Source organism: Carcharhinus amblyrhynchos, chromosome 26 (genome assembly GCF_965287045.1).
Source record: "Carcharhinus amblyrhynchos chromosome 26, sCarAmb.v2.hapA, whole genome shotgun sequence".
Lineage (NCBI taxonomy): Eukaryota > Metazoa > Chordata > Chondrichthyes > Carcharhiniformes > Carcharhinidae > Carcharhinus > Carcharhinus amblyrhynchos.
In genome coordinates this window covers 757,802-776,420 of record NC_137349.1, presented here as the reverse complement: position 1 = coordinate 776,420, position 18,619 = coordinate 757,802, and the positions used below count along the sequence as shown (strand labels likewise).

Below are 18,619 nucleotides of genomic sequence, written 5' to 3'. Positions count from 1 at the left end.
TCATGAGTGAATGTTTCCCAGTCAGCACTGTTCCGGTTTGAACAAACAGCATTGTCATTGAATGCATTTTCACCATTATTTCCACGTAGTCCTTCCTACCACTCGTGCCAGGTCATTTGAAAATGCAGGAAATAGAACATTGGAAGAACATGCAAACTGGTGAGGACTGCTGAAATTAAGTCAAGGAAAGACTTTAGCAGGATATTCAATGAAGACTAATTAAAGGAGAACATTGATTACAGAATGTAATCAAATACTCGACTAATTCCCCAGGTAGGTATAAAGATCACAGCAGCCATCTAGTGGATAAAACAAGTACACGTTCCCAAGTCCACTTTTATCACCATCTTCAGTTAGGTTAATTTACTTTTACACCAAGGTATCACAGTGCAAATCTGGACACAGAGCCTGACACAACTCTAAATCAAAGTGCTAGGGAATGCAGCTCTGCTTTCTTTTGGAGTAGGATATTTCCTGATTCTAGATTTCTTATACAATATCAGCATCAGTGTGCATGCAACCATTTTGCTTTGACATTACAATTCTTACATAAATGCAGCTATAAACTGCTTCACATTTCAACACACAATCTTTTATAACTTGGTCGATTAAAAATAACTTTATCAAGAGTAGTGCAAATTGTCAAATGGACTCAGTTACAGCCTCATTACCTGAGAATTTTAAGACTTGGCCAACATAGCAGACTGATGTTGCAGGGACTCAGAGACTACTATCTCACTTAAGGTTCCATTTTAAAAAAATGTTAGACCAAGGCTATAAGTCTATGGTACAACACAAAGAGCTCCTATTGCACCGGCTAACATTTATTGTTCAATTAATGCTATCAAAAATCAGATTAATTGATCATTTGTAATATATATATGTTTATGGCAATTTACTGTGTACAAAACAAAGAACAAAGAACAAAGAACAACCCAGCACGGGAAACAGGCCCTTCGGCCCAACGAGCCCGTGCCGCCGCATCACCCTACACCTATTCTACCCTGCATGTCTACGAATGGGACCCTACTCAGTCAGATTCAGGGAAGAAATAGTGTCAATTTGGTAGAAACCGATTAGCCTAAGAGCACATCTTTGGGGTGTGGGAGGAAACCGGAGCGCCCGGAGGAAACCCACGCAACCACAGGGAGAATGCGCAAACTCCCACAGACACAGGCCCAAATCCATGTATCTGCACAGCTAGCAGTGCAGATAAACACACAAGTTGTGTGTTTGTGCAAAAAACAATACAGACTACACTTAAAAATTACTCAATTAACTTTTTGTAGCCTTTGATGTGAAATGCCCACACAAATACAAAATGCCTTCCAAAATAGTGGCCAACAAAAGGACAGATCCAAAGCTTTTGTCACTTTCATGTCTCCCTGTTACACCCTTAGAATCGAGATTGGGAGTGGAATGAAATTAGGCATAAAAACATCAAGTAGTAATAAATCAAGACTTATTTGAAATAACCTGCCTCCTCAGCATGATTATTGCTAAAAGAGAACACTTTTTCTTATACAATAAAAATACAACATGCTGGAAAAGCAAAGCAAATCAATCAGAATTCCAAAAAGAACTGTTAGCACTTCAGGTGGGATTCTAGTCAGATCTGGCATTCTTCCTGGGTGTGCATGTTGAGGTTTGGGTGGTGGTGGTTGAAGAGTCATTTTTAAGGGTATTTTGATGGCTATATTTGATACCAGCATGGACTGCAGAAAGATGCCATAAGTTCAGTGGCTGAGTGTATTCCCAATGGTAAAAAGTAAACAGGAAAGATTTGAAATGGTTTCTGAATCTTAAGAAACATAAGAAATAGGAGCAGGAGTAGGCCATCTGGCCCTTCGAGCCTGCCCCGCCATTCAATAAGATCATGGCTGATCTGTTGTGGCTCAGTTCCACTTTCCCGCCCTCTCCCCATAACCCTTAATCCCCTCTCTTATCAAAAACCCATCAACCCGCTTCTTAAAAATATTTAGCGAGGCAGCCTCCACCACTTCAACGGGCAGAGAATTCCAGAGATTCACCACCCTTTGAGTGAAGAAGTTCCTCCTCAACTCCGTTCCAAACCGCCCCCCCCTTTATCTTGAGGCTGTGCCCCCTAGTCCTACTGTCTTTTTTGAGCGGGAAGAGTCTCTCCACCTCTATCCTATCCATCCCATTCATCATCTTATATGTCTCAATGAGATCTCCCCTCATTCTTCTAAACTCTAACGAGTACAAGCCTAGTTTATTCAGCCTCTCCTCATAGCTCAACCCCCTCAACTCCGGTATCAGCCTAGTAAACCTCCTCTGCACTCCCTCCAAGGCCAAAATATCCTTGCGCAGGTGCAGCGCCCAAAACTGCACACAGTACTCCAGCTGCGGCCTCACCAATGCCCTATACAGCTGCAGCAAGACCTCCCTACTTTTATATCCAATCCCCCTCGCTATGAAGGCCAGCATCCCATTCGCCTTCCTGACCACCTGCTGCACCTGCAGGCTGGGTTTTTGCGACTCATGCACAAGGACCCCGAGGTCCCTCTGCACCTTGAATTTTGAAAAAGAAATAATGAACTGGCCAGCAAGCTTCAGAGAGGGATTTTGATCAATTGGGCCAGTGGGCTGACAAATGTCAGGTGGAGTTTAATTTAGACAAACGTGAGGTGATGCATTTTGGTAGATTGAATCAGGGCGGGGCTTACTCAGTTAAACATACAAACATAAGAAATAGGAGCAGGAGTAGGCCATCTAGCCCTTTGAGCCTGCCCCACCATTTAATAAGATCATGGCTGATCTGAAGTGGATCAGTTCCACTTTCCCACTTTCTCCCCATAACCCTTAATTCCCCTGTCTATCAGAAATCTATCTACCTGTGACTTAAATATATTCAGCAAGGTAGCCTCCACCACTTCAATGGGCAAAGAATTCCAGAGGTTCACCACCCTTTGAGTGAAGAAGTTCCTCCTTATGTTGAGGCTGTGCCCTCTAATTCTGCTATCCTTTCTAAGCAGGAAGAATCTCTCTACCTCTACCCTGTCTAGCCCTTTCATTATGTTGTAAATCTCTATAAGATCCCCCATCAGCCTTCTAAATTCTAACGAGTACAGACCCAGTCTATTCAACCTCTCTTCATAAGCTAACCCCCTCATCTCCGGTATCAGCCTAGTGAACCTTCTCTGTACTCCCTCCAAGGCCAATATATCCTTTCTCAAATGCGGGGACCAAAACTGCACACAGTACTCCAGTTGCGGCCTTACCAGTGCCCTGTACAGTTGCAGCAAGACCTCCCTGCTTTTATATTCTATCTCCCTCGCTATAAAGGCCAACATTCCATTCGCCTTCTTGATCACCTGCTGCACCTGCAGACTGGGCTTTTGCGATTCGTGCACAAGGACCCCCAGGTCCGTCTGCACCGTAGCATGCTGCAGCTTTTCGCCCTGTAAGTAATAATCCATCCTACTTTTATTTCTACCAAAGTGGATAACCTCACATTTGCTAACGTTATACTCCATCCACCAGGTCCTCGCCCACTCACTCAGCCTATCCAAATCTCTCTGCAGACTTTCCGCACCTTCCACGCAATTTGATTTTCCACTCATCTTCGTGTCATCAGCAAATATCGCTACCCTACACTCAGGCCCCTCCTCCAGATCATCTATATAAATGGTAAACAGTTGAGGCCCCAGCACCGAACCCTGTGGTACTCCACTAGTCACCAACTGCCAACCAGAAAAGCACCCATTGATATCAACTCTCTGCTTCCTGTTAGACAACGAATCCTCAATCCACGCTAACACCTTACCCCCAACTCCATGCACCCTAATCTTTTGCAGCAACCTTTTGTGAGGCACCTTATCAAACGCCTTTTGGAAATCTAAAAAGACCACATCCACCGGTTCCCCTCTACCGCACTAGTCACATCCTCATAGAAATCCAATAAATTTGTTAAACACATCTTCCTCTTCACGAATCTGTGCTGCGTCTGCTTGATCAAACCATTCTTTTCTAGGTATCGTGCTATTTCTTCTTTGATGATAGATTCTAGCATTTTTCCAACTACAGACGTTAAGCTAACCGGCCTATAATTCCCTGCCTTTTGTCTGCTACCTTTTTAAACAGCGGCGTAACATTAGCCGTTTTCCAATCTCCTGGCACTTCCTCAGAGTCCAGCGAATTTTGATAAATAATTACTAAGGCATCCGCTATCACCTCTGCCATTTCTTTGAGAACCTTGGGATGCATTCCATCTGGTCCCAGGGACTTGTCTACCTTCAGTTCCATTAGTCTATCAAGCACTACCTCTCTAGTGACAGTAATTGCATTAAGGACCTCATCTCCTACCATCCTTCTATCTTCAATATTCGGCAAGCTATTTGTGTCCTCCTCCGTGAAGACCGACACAAAAAACTTATTTAAAGCCTCAGCCATTTCCTCGCTACCCACCGCTAAATCCCCCCTCTCGTCCTCCAAGGGTCCAACATTCACTCTAGCCAGTCTCCTCTTCTTTATATATTTGGAAAAACTTTTACTATCCTTTTTTTATATTTAGAGCTAGTTTAGCTTCATACTCTATCTTTCCTTTCTTTATCGCTTTCCTAGTCATTCTTTGTTGTTTTTAAAATCTTTCCTAATCTTCTAATTGCCCACTATTTTTAGCCGCTCTGAACGCGTCAGCTTTTAATTTAATACTCTCCTTTATTTCCTTCGATAATCACGGCTGGTTATCTATTCTCTTAAAGCCCTTCTTTACCATTGGAATACATTTTGCTGAGTACCAAGAAAGATCTCCTTAAAAATCCTCCACTGTTCCTCAGCTATCCTTCAAATAATCTGCGCCCCCAATCTACATTCACCAATTCCGCCCTCATCTTACCATACTCCCCTCTGTTCAAACAGAGGGCACAGGTTTGGGATCCTACTTTCTCATCCTCCATCTGCATCAGAAATTCAACCATACTATGATCACTCGTCCCGAGAGGATCCCTCACAAGAAGATCCCTAATTCTACCTGCCACGTTACACAGTACCAGATCTAAGATAACTCGCTCCCTCATCAGTTCCATTACATACTGTTCAAGGAAACTATCCCGACAGCATTCCAAGAACTCTTCGTCAAGCTCTAGGGGTACATGTTCATAACTCCTTGAAAGCGGAGTCATGGGTGGACAGAGTGGTGAAGGTAGCTTTCGGCATGCTTGGTTTCATTGGTCAGAACATTGAATACAGGAGTTGGGACATCTTGTTGAAGTCATACAAGGCATTGGTAAGGCCACACTTGGACTACTGTGTGCAATTCTGGTCACCCTATTACAGAAAGGATATTATTAAACTAGAAAGAGTATGGAAAAGATTTACCAGGATGCTACTGGGACTTGATGGATTGAGTTATAAGGAGAGACTGAATAGACTGGGACTTTTTTCTCTGGAGCGTAGGAGGCTGGGGGGTACTTTATAGAGATCTATATAATAATGAGGGGCATAGACAAGGTAGATAGCCATTACCTTTTCCCAAAGGTAGGGGAGTCTAAAACTAGAGGGCATAGGTTTAAGGTGAGAGAGGAGAGATACAAAAATGTCCAGAGGGATTTTTTCACACAGGGGGAGGTGAGTGTCTGGAACGAGCTGCCAGAGATAGTAGTAGAGACAGGTACAATTTTATCTTTTAAAAAGCATTTAGATAGTTACATGGGTACGATGGGTATATGGGCCAAATGTGGGCAATTGGGATTAGTTTAGGGGTTTCAAACAAAAAAGGGCGGCATGGACAAGTTGGGCCAAAGGGCCTGTTTCCATGCTGTAAACCTCTATGACTCTATGCTCTAGTAGTCTGTAAAGTGGTTATTGAGCAGATGAGGAAACTGAGAAAATGGGGGACAATTGTTCTTGGGCGCTGTATAGACATACAAGACTGGATCAGGTCACTAACAAAAGATTGTAGGAGCCATGCAGGAATTTGAAAGGGAGGCAACAATTTTGACATTCACACACTGCAACACAAGAGGCAGTGAGGTTTGAGAGAAGGAAGGTGTCATCAGCATATCAGACTTTGTGCAGATAAGGACATGAATACATCATGCTGAGTGAGTTGTAACTTGTGAACTGTTAAGTTTGTGATAGCATTGAACAAAGCATTAGAGAAGCTATGGATTAAAGTTTATGAGATTGCAATGGGAAAAATAGGGGATATATTACAACATGGTAGAGAAAAGTGAAATAAAATTATCTTGTTGATGCAAAAGTGAAGTACTTCATCTCAGGATGCAAGGAGAACCATGAAACTCCATCACCTTCGGATTTATTCGAGGTCGCAGCGGGGAGATTGCGAAAGTCAAGATGTTTCTGAAACCATTAGCTTGGTTGCACAATGTTTACTACAATCTGCAACACTCGTGGCTCCATGCCGAAAAGCCTGGACAACATTCAAGCTTGGGTTGATCAAGGAGGGTGATGCTGAATGGAAACAGTAGAACTATCCAGTGCCAATCATCCCAAAGCTCAGGTGACAGTCGAAACGACGGGTGGCACCGTGGTTAGCACTGCTGCTTCATAGCGCCAGGGACCCGGGTTCGATTCCCGGCTTGGGTGACTGTGCGGAGTCTGCAACTTCTCCTGCGTCGGCGTGGGTTTCCTTTGGATGCTCCATTTCCTCCCACAGTCCGAAACATGTATTGGTTAGGTGGATTGGCCATGCTAAATCGCCCCTTAGTGTCAGGGGATTAGCAGGGTAAATACATGGGGTTATGGGGAAAGGGCCTGGGTGGGCTTGTGGTTGATGCAGACTTGATGGGCCGAATGGCCTCCTTCTGCACTGTAGTGATTCTATGATTCTAAATGGCTACTAACACTCATAACATAAGAAATAGGAGCAGGAGTAGGCCATCCAGCCCTTCGAGCCTGCCCCGCCATTCAATAAGATCATGGCTGATCTGTCGCTGCTCAGTTCCACTTTCCCACCCTCTCCCCATAACCCTTAATCCCCTCTCCTATCAAAAACCCATCAACCCGCGTCTTAAAAATATTTAGCGAGGCAGCCTCAACCACTTCAACTTCCAGAGATTCACCACCCTGAGTGAAGAAGTTCCTCCTCAACTCCGTTCTAAACCGCCCCCCTTTTATCTTGAGGCTGTGCCCCCTAGTCCTACTGTCTTTTTTGAGCGGGAAGAGTCTTTCCACCTCTATCCTACCCATCCCATTCATCATCTTATACGTCTCAATGAGATCTCCCCTCATTCTTCTAAACTCTAACGAGTACAAGCCCAGTTTATTCAGCCTCTCCTCATAGCTCAACCCCCTCAACTCCGGTATCAGCCTAGTAAACCTCCTCTGCACTCCCTCCAAGGCCAAAATATCTTTGCGCAGGTGCGGCGCCCAAAACTGCACATAGTACTCCAGCTGCAGCAAGACCTCTCTACTTTTATATTCAATCCCCTTCGCTATGAAGGCCAGCATCCCATTCGCCTTCCTGACCACCTGCTGCACCTGCAAGCTGGGTTTTTGCGACTCATGCACAAGGACCCCGAGATCCCTCTGCACCGTCACCTGCTGCAGTTTTTCGCCCCGTAAGTAATAGTCCTTCCTACCATTCTTCCTACCAAAGTGGACCACCTCGCACTTGCCAACATTAAATTCCATTTGCCATTTCCTGGCCCATTCGCCATACAAATATATATATATATGCCATACAAATATCAGTCAATGACAATCTCCAATAAGAACGTAACCAGCTTGTGATGAGATCCAACTTGCCATCTCCTGGAGTGAAGGCCTGGAACGTCAAGTCTTGACAGGCATCAGGGGTTTTGCACATGCATGACCCAGCAGTAGGCAGCACACGTGCAATCTGCTGTTAAGGACTTGGCCACCCTGACAACGGTGCACCTGCGTCATAGGAAACAGTGTGAAAACCAGTATCATGTGATCAGGAGGGAAGTGTCTTAATCAAGAACAGTCTCAGTCTGGGGACTGGGAGAATTCCCAAAGAAAGCCCCAGACAGGGAAATGTTCCTGACACTTCCCTCCTGATCACATGATACTGGTTTTCACACTGTTTCCTATGACGCAGGTGCACCATTGTCAGGGTGGCCAAGTCCTTAACAGCAGATTGCACGTGTGCTGCCTACTGCTGGGTCATGCATGCGCAAAACCCCTGATGCCCGTCAAGACTTGACGTTTATTTCACTTTTCTCTACCATGTTGCAATATATCCCCTATTTTTCCCATTGCAATCTCATAAACTTTAATCCATAGCTTCTCTAATGCTTTGTTCAATGCTATCACAAAGAAGAGGTAACAAGCAGAAAAGGGATGCAGCAGAAGACTGGTGATGTTGCTGCAGATAAGAGGAATGTGAAGGAGTATTCTCCACTAACCCAAATAAATGCCACTCCAAAAACACCTAAGAAGCTCAGCAGCATCCAGAAAAAAGGTGACCTTAACTGCACCCCACCCATCACCTTAAACATTCACTCTCTCCACTACTGGTGTACAGTGGTAACATAGAACACTACAGCACAAACAGGCCCTTCGGCCCACAAGTTGTGCCGATCATATCCCTACCTACTAGGCCTATCTATAACCCTCAATCCCATTATATCCCACATACTCATCCAGAAGTCTCTTAAAAGACCCCAACGGGTTCGCCTCCACCACTACCGATGGCAGCCAATTCCACTCACCCACCACCCTCTGAGTGAAAAACTTACCCCTGACATCTCCTCTGTACCTACTCCCCAGCACCTTAAACCTGTGTCCTCTCGTATCGACCATTTCAGCTCTGGGAAACAGCCTCTGAGAATCCACCCGATCTATTCCTCTCAACATCTTATAAACCTCTATCAGGTCGCCTCTCAACCTTCGTCTCTCCAGGGAGAAAAGACCGAGCTCCCTCAACCTATCCTCATAAGACACGCCACCGAATCTAGGCAACATCCTTGTAAATCTCCTCTGCACCCTCTCAATAGCTTCTACATCTTTCTTGTAGTGAGGCGACCAGAAATGCGCACAGTACTCCAAATGGGGTCTGTCAAGGGTCTTATAAAGTTGCAGCATTACCTCCTGACTCCTAAACTCAATCCCTTGATTAATGAAGGCCAGTACACCATACGCCTTCTTGACCACATCCTCCACCTGCGAGGCCAATTTAAGAGTCCTATGGACCCGGACCCCAAGGTCCTTCCGATCCTCAACACTGCTAAGAGTCCTATCCTTGATATTGTACTCCTTCATCCCACTGGACCTACCAAAATGGACCACTACACATTTATCCGTGCCACTTCTGCGCCCAGTCTTGCATCCTATCTATGTCTCGCTGCAATTTCTGACATCCCTCCAAACTATCCACAATACCACCAACCCTCGTGTCGTCGGCAAACTTACCAACCCATCCCTCCACTTCCTCATCCAGGTCATTTATGAAAATGACAAACAGCAAGGGTCCTAGAACAGATCCCTGGGGCACTCCACCGGTGACCAACTTCCAGTAAAAAGTCTGACATCACCAGGTTTAAGTCCAACCGATTTACTTGATAGTAAACTCACCAGCTTTCGAGGTTAACCCTTTCGTCAGGTGAATGGAGAGTTCTGGCCTCAGACAGACTTAAACCTGGTGTTTTTATTGTGTTTACCCCAATCCAACACCGGCATATCCACATCATGATCAACCTCCGTGCAGAAAAAGACCCATCCACAACCACTCTCTGCCTTCTGCAGGCAAGCCAGTTCTGGATCCACAAGGCAACAGCCCCTTGGATCCCATGCCCTCTCACTTTCTCAAGAAGTTTTGCATGGGGGACCTTATCAAATGCCTTGCTAAAGTCCATATAAACCACAGCCATCGCTCTTCCTTCGTCAATGTGTTTAGTCACATTTTCAAAGAACTCAAATAGGCTCGTAAGGCACAACCTGCCCTTGACAAAGCCATGCTGACTGCTTTTGATCATACTAAACTTTTCTAAATGTTCATAAATCCTGTCCCTCAGTATCCTCTCCATCAACTTACCAACCAGAGGTCAAACTCACCGATCGGTAATTTCCTGGGCTATCCCTGTTCCCTTTCTTGAAAATAGGAACCACATTTGCAATCCTCCAATCCTCCGGAACCTCTCCCGTCTCCATCAATGACGCAAAGATCATCGCCAGAGGCTCTGCAATCTCTTCCCTCACCTCCCAAAGTAACCTGGGGTACATCACATCTGGTCCCAGTGACCTATCTTGATGCAATTTAAAAGTTCCAACACATCCTCTTTCTTAACGTCCACATACTCAATCTTTTCAGTCCGCTGCAAACCTGCAGTACAACCTCCCAGATCATTTTCCACCGTGAATACCGAAGCAAAGTATTCATTAAGCACCTCTGCCATTTCGACCTGTTCTGCACAGACCTTTCCTCCCTCACCTTTTATAGGTTCTAATGGCGTAATGGTAACGGCGTACACCATTTACAAGACACTTTGCAACAAATCATCAGGAGTCCTCTGGTAGCATTTTCAAAACCCACAACCTCTACCACCAAGAGCCAGGCTACTGTCACATTGGAACACCACCACTTCCAAGATTTTCTCCAAACTACATGTCCTGACTTGGAACTATATTGTCATTTATTCACTGTTGCTGGGTGAAAAAACTGAATGACATTCTTGGCAGGATGAACCTGAACAACGGAGGCTTTAATGATTCAAGAGGGCTGCTCATCATCTCAAGGGCAATTAGGGATGGCAACAAATCCTGGTCTTGCCAATGGTATCCACTTTCCACAAATTAATAAGATAGTGGAAGTGATCTATGTGTTCATGTGATGTTGCCAATGTGTATGATGCATACGAGGGTTCCAATTGTAGAGTTCTTGAGTACACCAGAAGTGACTCTATGAACAGAGAGAAAGAACAGTGAAAATGATCACCTGTTTAGAAAATTCTGGCACGTCATTGCAAGCAGAAACAGGAGAAAGAAATTGCTACAGAAAAGCATGGAATGTTCCTACCAGCACACAGTGATACGTGTTATTTAAAGAAAATACATGGAGCAGATTTCAAGGCTTGTCTCAGGTTATCACATCCAGACTTTGACATAAACTGACTGCCTTGACTTTCAATGTTCTCTCGAGACTGATATGCAATGAGGTTAAAAGTTACTCCTATTCTATCACACAATGCTGAGTGTGCTTATTTTACTTTTTCAACTTTCCTATTTTAAGCAGCAGCTAAATTCTCTTGCTGAACAAGCAAATAATCTGATAGGAGTACATTACGTATTTGCATTGCACTCAAGATGTGCGATAATCAATATAGTCCATTTCCAAGCCAAAAAAAGATTTTAGCCTGGGAAGAGATAAACATCAAAGTAACTGTAGTTACGTTCAAGTCTCATTCTAGTTGAATTCCTTGAACACTAGCCACACTGTTTCCAACATACCTAATTTTCGGAAGAAGGTTGTCTAACTATCCATTCCACTCTCCAACAGGTGTGAAAGATTATTTTGTCAATAGTGGAAAAGGTACCAAAAGCATATTCAAATGAATTTGTAGATCTAACCATAAATTGAGGAAATCATGTTTTGCTACGTTCAATTCTTGTGAGATAAATTTCTAGGTTATTGTTGCCTCAATCCAGTGTTTTCCCCAACAAACATATTTGGACGACAGGTGAACCCTTCTGCTGCGGTCAATGGGCATTTATCACTGGGCTACTTACTCCTATTACTCACCAATGAGAAGATGCAAGAAAGAGTTACAACAATTTACAGCATTACTGACCTTGTGACATATCTTTCCTGATTTTTACTATCACTGCTTACCTCTCAATCACATGGGGTGAGCAGTTCTCCATGCGTCCCATACACTCCAATGCTGCCATGTAGCAGTCCAAATTGGGTTTCAGTTCTGCTTCCTCCACCAGGCTGAAAAGTTTGCCAATCTGGTTTAACGAGCCCTGCAAGCAAACCATGAGATTACTTCCCTGACCTATTTTTCACTCAGACAACAAGGAGGGGAACATTGGCAAAATAAATGAAACAGTTGGAAAAAGACAGCTGCCCAGAAGAGGAGCAAAATGCCAAAGGATGACAATGGAACAGAAAATCTTAATGAGATCTAACAGAGAAAATGGATGAGAAAAAAATTCAGCTGAGATTTTTTTAAAAAAAGTGGTTTCTCTCAAACTGACAGAACTGAATATCAATTCTGAGGTTGTGGGTTGCTGAGCTACTCAGAATTAGAACTTTTCCCTCAGTGAAGCTGGAGCTCTCTCGTTTGTGTCTAGAACAGTTCCAAATCTTTTGCATCACTACTGCCAAATGCTTGACACAACAGCACTAGATTAAAAAGCACGACTGATAACCTTGACAAGTTATGTCGCTACCTTCTCCCTCTTCTTTTCCTGAAATACTCTATTCATCAAGTCAAGGAATGTTAGCGCTCAAATATTGCACTCTTTCCACTTGCAATATCCAACGTCAGCACAATGTTTTTTTTAGTATTGTCACAAATAGGCTTACATTAACACTGCAATGAAGTTACTGTGAAGTTAGTTGCCACAATCCAGTGCCTGTTTGAGTACCTCTTTTGTATCAGGTGGGCTTTTACAAAAATCGACAGTGGTTTCATGGTCATCATCAGACTTTTAATTCCAGATTTCAACTGAATTGAAATTTCACCACTTGTTGTGGTGGGATTCGAACCCAGGTCCCCACAGCATTGCCCTGGGTCTCTGGATTACTAGTCCAGTGACGATACCACTATGCCACTGCCTACTTAAGGAGAATTTACCATGGCCAATGCACCTAACCAGTCTTTTGTACTGTGTGAGCAAACCAGAGCACTTGCAGAAAACCCATGCAGACACAAGGTGAACATGCAGACTCCACACAGACAGTGACCCAAACTGGGAATCAAACCTGGTCTCCAGCACTATGAGGCAGCAATATAGACATCTTGTGCCATCATGCCACTCATGAACCCAAGGTCAGGTATGGCAAGATTACTTACTACCCTTTACACTGTCCCAACTAGGTATCTCAACATCATTCCCTAGAAGAGCACAACTTGTTGCACCAAAAAGAGGTTCTGTTTTCCAAATCAGCCAGTTAACGACAAAATACGGGCACTTTGTGGATTCTTGATCACTAAGATCTAGATTGTGCTTAATTAATTTAATTGCATATAGAAAAAAGAAGCCAGCTGAAAAACACTTATGAAGCCAGAGTATTTTTGTATAATGGGCAGTGATATCAATAAATTTGAAACTAATACAGTCAAAGAAACCTAAAAATTGTCCTTTAAAGTGTTGTAAATGGTTTAAATTTATTATCTACTAACCTTTTTAGCCCAAAGATGCATTAAAGCACTGTAGATCTTAATATTCAACTGCTTCCGGCGAGGAAGAATCCGATGATGGAACATGACACATTGATGAGCTCTGTCCAGATCATTGATGAATGCACAAGCCTCAACATAGGATAAAATATTTCGCTGGGCATCACCGTATTTGTTGCCTTCTTCATCTTCCAGCAGTTTGGCAGAAGGCTCCCATTTGTTAAGCTGTTGGTCAAGGTTTTCTACTTCAGCAAGAACAGCTTCCAATGAAAAATCATATAATGTGTCGGACTTGGTATCTGGATGAACTGCATGTGGTTTATTTTTTACTGAAGAACTGGCTCTGTGTGTCACTGGTGTCTTTGCGGCATTGTCTTTTGACGTCCTTTTCCTATCAGTTCCAGTGGACTTAGCAGTAGTAACGTTTTGAGTACTGGACAACCGCAGAGATTCTTTCACTTTTTTCATAATATTAAGTTGTCTTCTGGTTTTGTTGCGTTTTTCTTTGTCTAATTTTTCTATCCATTTGCTTGGAGTTGAGGTAGTTTTTGGAATTATTGTTCCTACATGACATTTTTCACTCATCTGTTCTTTGGCAGTCTTTTCTTTTACAAGAGGTACAGTGTTCGTGTTAAAAGATTTTGTTAATTCGCTCTCCGGCAGAAAAGAAAGATTATTTGCCTTGGTGTGACTTTCTAGATGAATGACATTTATTTGGTTCACAAACTGCACCTCTGTACATTTCACTTCAGTCACGTTATCTGCCTGAAGTTGCTGCATTCGAGCTTTGAGAACTGCCATTTGAAGTAGAAGCAAGGAAATTTAAACATATTACTAAAAAAACTCACCAGATAACGTAGAAATGCATGCATAAAGATAAAACAGACCAATAAAACATTTGCTATGATTCAAGAGAATACATACACAGAAGCACAGTTAATGGGTGACAACTAAGGGGTGATAAATATAGGACAGATGTCAGAGGTAGGTTCTTTACTCAGAGGGTAGTAAGGGCTTGGAATGCCCTGCCTGCAGCAATTGTGGACTCGCCAACTTTAAGGGCGTTCAAATGGTCAGTGGATAGGCATATGGATAACATTGGCATAATTTAGGTTAGAGGGTCATCAGATTGGTTCCAAGCTGGAGAAAGCACAGGCCAGACGCAAGAGATTGGTAGTCATAGAATCAAGTGATGCAGGACAGCCCTAAGGAGATAGGTCAATAAGCCTGGCGAAGGAGATGAGTGATCTTCCAGAGTGTACTACAGTTCAACACAACATAATTATACACTGACAAGACTCTCCTACACAAACTGCTACTTCTCAAACTTATAATCTTAAACACAACTATATGCAGAACGTTTTTGCCTGTTTTTAAAAAAGATAACAAAGTACTTCTGTTTATGTTACAGACAGAAGCAGAAAAACCTGCAAGTTTGCAATAACAAGTTCAGTTACAACAGAACATTTCAGAAGCTGAACGATTGCAGTTTGTGATTCAGATCATTAACTCCATGTGTAAGGAGTTTTTTTAAAAATTCCAGCTGACAATATATTTTAAATAACATAGGTCTAGCCTCTGCCTTCATATAATTTCTATCATTTAGAGAATTTTGGAAGCAAGATTTTGACCTTGGCATAGACGCAGAAAGAGCCACATGAAGGATCGTTACGAGTAATTGATAAAGCAAACTTGCTCCTTAAACGCATCGATTGCCTCCACCTGTCAATTTTTTTCCATTCACACTTACCTTGTAACAAACGTGCCCTCTCCCAGATTTCATTCTTTCCATCATCCTTCTTAGGGATAATAGAAGAGTAATTTCTTCTGAAGAAATCCCAGGACCACTCTGAAAGAACAATTGCAAGCATTGTTAGCTATGCTGTCCACACAAACCAAGAATATTTATCAATAGTTATCATATTTTTCTGTTGTTCAGAAACACAAAATGTATACCTTACCAATACAAAGTCCTCATTGTGACAGCAGTTCAGTTTTCCTCCGTGTGCAATTAATGATGCCTCTATGCTAGAAGGTGCCTGTGTACTCTCAAACTGAATTAGCTACTGATTTAACACAAGCCGTTTTCATCTGTGTTCCTTCGATAAATAAACGAACATCTCTATATTTGCAATTGTCTGCATTAATATAGTGCCTTTCATGATCCCAGGACACTCTAAAGCAGTACACAGCAACTGAAATACTTTTGAACTCTGCTTGCTTTTATAAAGTAAATATGGCAATCAATTTATGCACAACAAATGTCCACGAACAGCAATGTTATAATGACTAGGATAAACATTGGTCAAAGACACCAGGAGTAACTCTTTTTCTTCAAAATAGTGCCATGGGATATTTTGAATCTGGAGAGCAGTCAAGGCCTCAGTTTTACATCTTATCCAAAATGTTGCAGCTGAACAGTGCAGCAATCTTTCAGTACTTCACTAGGCTGTGAACCTTAGATATTTGTGCTCATCTTTAGAATGGCATTTGAACCCATAATCTTCTGACCGGGAGGCAAATGTTTTACCAACTGAGCACAGTGGATTGGTCATACACACAAATATGGCTTTTCAAACAACTTCTGATTTTTTAAAAAATGCAGGATTTTTTTAACCCTGTTGGCTGTGACGTTTGTCTAAAAAGCCAACTTAGCCAAATAATGCACAATTGCCACAATGAGATCAGTATGATCTTACTGAATAGCACAGCAGGCTTGAGGGGCCGAGTGTTTTACTCCTGTTCCTAATTCGTTTGTTTGTACCTGTCAGGCCTGGCTGCAAGGAGGCAGCCTCATCGATGAGACTCATTTAAAAATTAAATACATCAGAAACACATACAAGTACTCGTAAAAATAATTCCTAAATGCCGTTATTTCAATTGGTTAAAAACAATGCACACAGTGGAGTATCAATTTGGCATTGCAATGTCAATTTCACTAATAAAAGACAATCATACTTTTGCTCACATAAATCATCCCCAAAATAGCTAGGAAGATATTTTTACACATAACAGTACCCAATATTCCCTTCAAAATTCAGTTCTGCATAACCAGTTATGTCACTGTGCAGTCAATTTATTTACACATTGCACATCCAGTATTTAGCATGGAACAAGGCATGGACAGCACTTTCCAGGCTGCTGCACAGCCACACACCCAAGTAACAAATAAGCAAAACTATAAAACTATGTCTGTTTGGCCCTACTGGGTATACAACAGCACAATTTTCTTAACGTATGAGCAGAAACTGGTGACTTATTTGATTTCATCTCACTAGTTACGATAAATAACAGCATCACTGTGTAGTTATCTAAGTTCCATACACAAGCAGAAACTGCTACACAGAGAACAAAGTAAAAAATGCTAATGGATCGTGTGTTTTTACAGATGGAGACTGAGAGAAAAGAAAAAGTCTCAATATTTTAAAGAAGTTGTAAATAAATACAATATTATACAGCTGCTACAAAAAGTTCAAATTTTGAATAGTTGTAATTAGGCCAAGGCTATACCGCACTTTTATGCCATTGGATCAGATAGAGCATAAACTAGTGTAATAGAAATCAAAGTAGTAAAAGAACAAGGGAAATTTTGATTGCTTCCAGAAACAAGCAAGAAAATCAAACATTTTTCCAGAATAGCCAAGGCATTGCTAACAACAGGTTTATACCATGGAGCAGATTTAGTCCATGTGTGGCATGGTGGCACATTGATTAACACTATTGCCACACAGCGCCAGAGACTCGAATTCAATTCTGGCCTCAGGTCACTGTCTGTGTGGAGTTGCAGGTTTTCCCCATGTCTATGTGGGTTTCCTCTGGATGCTCCGGTTTCCTCCCACACTCCAAAGTGCCTAGATTAGGTTGAATGCCATGCTAAATTGCCCTTATTGTCAGGGGAACTAGCAGGTAAATACATGGGTTCACGGGTATAGGGCCTGTGTGGGATTGTTGTTGATGAAGGCTTGATGGACTGAATGGCCTCCTTCTGCACTGGAAAGGGTGTTCTATTATATGAAAGAGGCTGTTTTAGCAATACTGCAACCATAAGAACATAACCATATGATCAGATACTCATCTTCGGGTCATATGTGACAGCAGTACTGCAAACATTGTCCGAATCAGCCTCCAGCCTGACAGTTGCCAGGGAGAGCATTGAGCATTGAATCCCTACAGCAGAAGGAGGCCATTCAGTTAATCGAGTCTGCACGAGCTCTCCAAAAAAGCATCTTACCCAATTCCCCTGATCCCTGGGACCCACACATTTACCATGGCTGAGTAATGAAGTAACAGAGCTGATGGGGACTGAAGACGTCTTTCCAATATTTAGTTGGCAGAAATTTCTGCTCATCCAGTACCCAGGTTGCTGGACAGTTTACAAATGTTTACATCCAAGGGGCAACGGCCATCAAGCTTCACCTCTGACGGTTCCAGCTGAGGATTTTTTTTAAAAAGGGGGCATGTTTCCCTCAGGAAACGGGTTTGCCAGGCCATTGTGGCTCAGTGGTTGGTAATGGGAGGGTTTAATGGATCATATTGAGCCAGCTGCACATGGAGCGCCCTGACCCCCTCTCCCAGAAAAGACTAGGTTAAACCTCAGTGACAACCCGCTTGTTACCTGGGCTCCAAGCACGATCTCTCCTCAGCTGCAGGCAACGTTGGCAGCCCGAGGGAAGGACAAGCAGTTCCCTCAGGGTGGCCGAACCGGAGCTCCGGGAAGAGCAGAGCCTCAGCAGCGACATCTCACCCCCCGCCGCCCGCTCTAGGCCGCCATCTTGGTTGTTAGGGAGGCCAGCCAGCCGCCGGAGCCAGCGCGCATGCGCGCTCTTCCCGCGTTGCACGATGGGAATCGAGGCCCGGCCGCGCAGAAGGAACTACAAATCCCAGCAGGCCTTTCGCATGGTGGAGGATGTGACGTCCAGTAGATGTATCCTGAGCTGTCAGTAACACTGGGGCAGAGTGCAGGGTGTGATTTACAAATCCATTCAAGTACAATGAGTGGGGGTTTATTTTGTGTGTTTATATCAGAGACAGCTGAGTTATTGAATGATGAAATTTATACTTAGGTTATTATTTAGTAGTGTCATAAGTAGGTTTACATTAACACTGCAATGTTAGCCACACTCTGGCGCCTGTTCAGGTACACTGAGGCAGAATTTAGCATAGCCAATGCGCCCCAACAAACATGTCTTTCAGACTGTGTGAGGGAACCAGAGCACCTGGAGGAAACCCACGCAAGCATGGGGAGAACATGCAAACTCCATACAGACAGTGACCTCAGCTGGGAATTGAACCCAGGTCCTTGGTGCTGTGAGACAGCAGTGCTAACC

At 43.2% G+C, this 18,619-nt stretch overlaps 1 protein-coding gene across 2 annotated transcripts in view; it reads right to left on the bottom strand.

The window, feature by feature from the left end:
- polrmt (polymerase (RNA) mitochondrial (DNA directed)) overlaps positions 1 to 18,073 on the bottom strand; it is a 132,293-nt gene extending 114,220 nt beyond the window's left edge. For both annotated transcript variants that reach the window (XR_013889492.1, XM_080212775.1), the window contains exons 1-4: positions 17,908 to 18,073; positions 15,043 to 15,141; positions 13,296 to 14,086; positions 11,777 to 11,910 (exon numbers count right to left, since the gene is read on the bottom strand). Coding sequence is in view for 1 of the 2 variants with exons in the window: in XM_080212775.1 (XP_080068901.1) it covers positions 11,777 to 11,910; positions 13,296 to 14,086; positions 15,043 to 15,141; positions 17,908 to 18,031 (1,148 nt within the window). In the remaining variant the exon portion in view is untranslated. The remainder of the gene's footprint in view (positions 1 to 11,776; positions 11,911 to 13,295; positions 14,087 to 15,042; positions 15,142 to 17,907) is intronic.
- Between the last annotated feature and the right edge of the window lie 546 nt (positions 18,074 to 18,619).